Source organism: Orbicella faveolata, unplaced genomic scaffold (assembly GCF_042242905.1).
Source record: "Orbicella faveolata isolate gen_17 unplaced genomic scaffold, um_ofav_v1 contig_12, whole genome shotgun sequence".
Classification (NCBI taxonomy): Eukaryota; Metazoa; Cnidaria; class Anthozoa; order Scleractinia; family Merulinidae; genus Orbicella; species Orbicella faveolata.
Window position 1 is genome coordinate 7,977,916 of NW_028301539.1, and position 5,167 is coordinate 7,983,082.

Genomic DNA, 5,167 nt, shown 5'->3' on the forward strand with positions numbered 1-5,167 from the left:
AGAGAGGCAGAATGCGTATAAAATGAATTTCTTTCGACCCTTATCACCAAGGCTGTTGGTGTGGTTGGCGCCGAAGAAGAAGAGAACAGGGGAAGAGAATTATTGACCACAATGGAACAACAAACACGACAAACAATTTAAATTTTCCTATTTTTCATTCTCATTGACTTCTGGCTAAGGTCAGCGCACATATTGAAGGATGCCTGGTATATTAACTTGTCATCTTGACCAGCAACGAAGAAGGTGAGAAAGATAAGAAGTAGGTTCTCCCAGCTATGACTAGGATAGGAAATTAAAAATGCTATTTTAAGAAAATTTTGCTTATCTTTTTAATGAGCTTAAATAGCTTTTTTTAATTACATTGAAACATATGAGTGGATGATCAATTTTTACAACGTAATGAGAGGACGAAAGAGGTTTCTGACACCAATTTAGGTTGAAAATTATACTATCTTGATGTATTTTTTGAAAACTTCAAAGTACCACTATTGGCCAAACTAGCTAATCAAACCGTCAATTTTCGTCCAAAAGAAAGGCTTATTTTCTATCGTTGTAAATATATTGTTGACCTGGTGATCCCAATTAAACACCGGTTCTTTTCAGAAGTTTACAGATAATACGGAGCCGACCATCTGTGGGCAATCCGAAAATAAACGTGCAACGCTTTAGATAAGTTAAACTCCGCGATGATCAACCTAAGAATTGTCATTAAAGTGCGTAACAAGTTTTGTATAATGGTCACATAGAGAGTGAGTTCAGTAAAGTTCACTAAGAGAATATGGCTAATGAACACGCATAAAAAGTTGGCGGGCCCACCATGCATAAGAATTATTAGCATTTATTAGCGTTTCGACGTTTTGCGCGTAGACTTCGAAAATTCAGTGTAGTCGGGTTAAAAAGTCTTACATTAAGGTTTTTCTCAAAGTATATAAAAGACTCGGTCTTTTCTATACTCCTTATCTTTCACACTCCCCATTTTCCATACACCGCGTCTTGTATACTCCATGTTTTCCTCGGGCCTCATTCTGCATTCCGCGTTCCACACTCCTTCTTTTCAATCCACATTCCATTAGAACTCACATTTGGGGGTCAGATAATCCCATTCAGTTTTGCCATCTACAGTATTAAACATAATTCCAAAAGTTACCTTCCCGCTTTGCCCGTTATTCAACCAACTGTGCGATGACCGGTTAACTTCATTTGTCGATCATGGACAAATCTTGGCCTGTACTTGTCATTTCGATAAACAGAAAGGGAATATTAGTTACGTGACGGTGTTCTAAACGAAGAACGAAGGGTTAAAAAAATAAATCGATGCTGGAACTCGGGAGAATTTGCATTCACATCGGGCTGAAATGGGTAATTAATTCACTAAGTCGATCATTTAATTCATTAATTAAGTGGAAATTGATTCCGCTATATATAAATGGTTGGACAGTTGCCTGACATACAAGAAAGACGATTTCGTGCTTGTTTACAAAGATATCGACTTAATGCAAACAATAGGTTCTTTAAATGTTATCTCGAGACATGCCAGTGATTTTCATACAGGGCTTGGCTTCCCGGAATATGTAAAACGCGATCCTAGCCTTAAATCGGCATCCTTCCACAAACAGCAGGTCACCAAACAAGTCTTGTTGCTAACTAAATTGTTTTCTCGAAATCACTAATCGTCTTAAAATAGCTGATCCCTCAATATTTATCTTTCGTCTTTCGGCGGGGTTTCAGTGAGGTGCAGAAGATTTAAATGCTTGTCAGCAATTATGTTCAGAGTGACAGTGTCATGTAGCTCCCTTGAGAATGCTAACACTTATTGGCTGAAAAGTTTCCCGTATTTGTTGATGTCTGAGACACCGCGATCATTGCAGCCAAAAAAATGCGTCTGGCAGTTTTAGTCTGAAGTGGAAGCGGTCGGTGAAACAGGCGCTTCGGCCGAAAGAAACATGCTTCAAGAAAAGAACAACCTCAAAGTTGGGTTTACGATCCGTAAAAATCGATTACTATGGTGCTTAATCGTTCTGTTAACAATCTTCTTAGTTGTGGCCATTGGAATGTTTGTTTTCCTTTCACTCAACGCCAAATACCAGTTTACGTGCCTGTTGGGATGTAAACAGTCTGAAGACCCATCGGCTCACGAACAGATTTCTGCTTCGGTGGCAACGACTGTCTCAGCGGGTACTCTTGGCAACTTCAAAACGTCGAGTCCTGAGATTCGACAAGGTGACAAACCAACGCAACAACAAGCAGTAAGCACCGACAAGTCGACAACGGTTATCAAGATTGACGGCGATACCGTGATCATCCGTTCGACAACGCCGATTATCCGTTCCAGCACACCGTCAACAAGAGCCAGCACGCACTCTGCAATCACCAAAGCCAACACGGCGATTGCCAAATCACGTTCACACGGGAAATCCACCACTGCACGCCGTGTAACTCCGCCAGCTAACACTTTGAATCTCCGAACCACAGCTAAACCGCACAGCCAGAGCGGTTACATCAACATAAGAGGTAAAATTTCTTTCCAAGGCAAAGCTCCAAAACGACTGCCGCGAAATTCGAGCTTGACAGTTGAGTTTGAAGATGTTTCCCGTATGGATGCACCTTCCCTTCTGCTCGCTAGAACTGACGTGGATTTGTCGCGGTATCGCCGAGGCAGACCTCTTTTCTACACGATCAACTGCAAGAGACCTGAGCTGGCGCACACATTTTACAGCATTTCAGCTGTTTTGAACATGGGCTGGAAACCAACTGGTAAAGACGACTGGCTGAGGAAAGGGGACTTCTTCAATGATATGTTTTTGCGAGTTCACATCAAAAACGGCAAGAGTCACTATGAAAGAAACATTCAGCTCATTAAATACAAACCGTAACCGAGGAGGGACGAAGATTGACGAACACAACCCGAGCCTTTACGAAGATTAACGAAACTAACTTCAAAATTTACGAAGATAAACTGACCTGACTCGAGCTTTTACGGTGTCCGCCGGAAATAACTGGGCTTGAAAGAAGTCTAACAAGCGTGTCTCGAATATTCACGAAATGAACTTTTGTCTAAAGTAATGTCCTCGGAATCTAAAATAGCTATGGGCAACTGAAACTGAAACATTGCCCTGTTCTGTACAGCTTTTTCAGAATTTGTTTGCGGTAAAAGGCATGCTGTAAATACCCACCCCTCCCCCCTTCAAGTATCATCAGTTTTAGCTTAGAGCTCACTAATAACTGGGTCAAGCCTAAGAGAAACTGGCCCCAATACTCCTATGCCTTAAAACTGTAAGCGACGCAACCTTTGTTTTGTTTTGTCACGTTCCAGTGAAGGCGAATTCACCCTCATATGTTCAATCATAGACATGGACAGCCTTGTTTCTGTAGAACTCACTGCCATTTACCTGATAGGAATAAATAACAATGTATATGGAAAGCGTTTCCACAAAACCTTTTGAAAGACACCTGTTTAGAGGGTGGCGGGGATTACCGAAGGGTTAGAGGAACATAAATGAAACTTGTGATACTTCTAAAAAATGTTCATACCTGTAAGGATAACGTCATCATAACACCGACCTGCAGTCAGACATGGTTTTTACGCGCCTCTATTCAATAAGGAGGGTTTTCTATAGTTTTTGCGTGAAGCGTGATTGGGGCTATTTATTTTTTAGTAAAACATTATTGAAGCTTTTATTTATTCGTGATTGCTAATTTAAAACTTTTTCACGTGCACGGCAGTTTTTGCCTGCAGCGTGATCCGTGATTCAACGTAATTCGTGAATCATCTGTTACTTTGCGCGAATTTTAGCGTCTACCCTGTGTGTTCAGCGCTGTGGCTGGGCGCTGCGATCTGGGCATCAAATTTCTGCGATTCTAACCCTTTTTCTACCTGTGAATTAGCCATCGGGTCTTCTTGGGCCCCGTCTACGCCGCAGGAATTTCAAAACGGACGTTTCACTCTGACAACGTACGCGTCAAACGTTTTCCGTCTACATTACGTCGCAGGACTTTAAAAACGGAACAATCATCAGTCATTTTGGATTTGCGTTTGCAAAAAAACTCGGGTAGGGAAATCACGAGATTATCGTGGGGTCATCGTTTTCAAAAAGCCCAGTTTTTAAAATGTTTTCTGTCCACACGAAAACAAAAAGTCGGCGTGTTTGAAGAGCGTTTTCGAAAAGCTCCGTTTTCGTGACGGCTTAGTGTGGACGGTACACCTAACAGTAGAAATAAAGCTGCGTTTTCAAATTCCTCCGGTTTGAAGAGCGTTTTCGAAAAGCTTCGTTGTCGTGACGGATTAGTGTGCACGGTAGGCCTAACAGTAGAAATATGAAGCTGCGTTTTCAAATTCCTCCGGTGTAGTGTGGAGGCGTCCTTAGCTTACGTCATTTGCTTACCATAACAGTCTAAACTGGTTGGAGAATGTGACAGTGTTAATTGTGGCTTTGTTTTCTCTTTATTACAATATAATGCAATACTTTATTTAGACACGTCACGTCTAAGAGCTGTACAAACTCGTTCAAAATACGTGTATTCCTACAATACAAAGATTTACGTAATTTGCAAAAAGTAATCGCATAAATTTTCGTGTGAACGTGAAAAAATTTGGGTTATATGTGCCACGTGAAAAGCCTCAATATTTCTACGTGACTGAATTTTGGAAGAGTATGAAACCCTCAATAAGAGTGTTATCACAAGGGTTATCATATGGCACGTAAATGATGTCATACGATTTAGCGAGATATTTCAGTCCAGTGGCCGGCCCAGACCAGATGACGATCAGGTGTGAAAGTGTGGGTTCGAATCTTGCATTTGCTTTCCGCCATTTTCTGAAGAGCTTTTGTCTACAAAGTTTGCCGTGTGTGATTTGACGGACACATTTATGGAAAATAAATAAATAAAAAAAAAAACGCTCGGAATCCAGGAACTAGTCTTTATTGGTGAAAGTCAGTTTTTTTTTGGGGGGGGGGGGGGAAGGACTGCGGGGTGTGCTTCTTGGAGGAGGGAGGGTGCACTTAATTTGATCAACTCTCGAAGCTCCCTAACAGATTGAATAATAATTCGTAGAAACAAAAAAATAAAATGAAGCAACCAGTGGCGGATCCAGACCTTGAGCTGCCGTGCGATTTTGATGCATTGTGGTTCTGAATCACGTTCCTTGATCACTTGCTCTAAAGATATG

General features: G+C 41.3%; 1 protein-coding gene across 1 annotated transcript; it reads left to right on the forward strand.

The window, feature by feature from the left end:
- Positions 1-1,376: 1,376 nt before the first annotated feature.
- LOC110047762 (uncharacterized) lies at positions 1,377-3,421 on the forward strand. The gene has a single exon (XM_020753510.2). It carries the CDS (start codon positions 1,944-1,946, stop codon positions 2,871-2,873), a length of 930 nt encoding a protein of 309 aa, XP_020609169.1. The 5' UTR covers positions 1,377-1,943; the 3' UTR covers positions 2,874-3,421.
- The last annotated feature ends 1,746 nt before the right edge of the window (positions 3,422-5,167 follow it).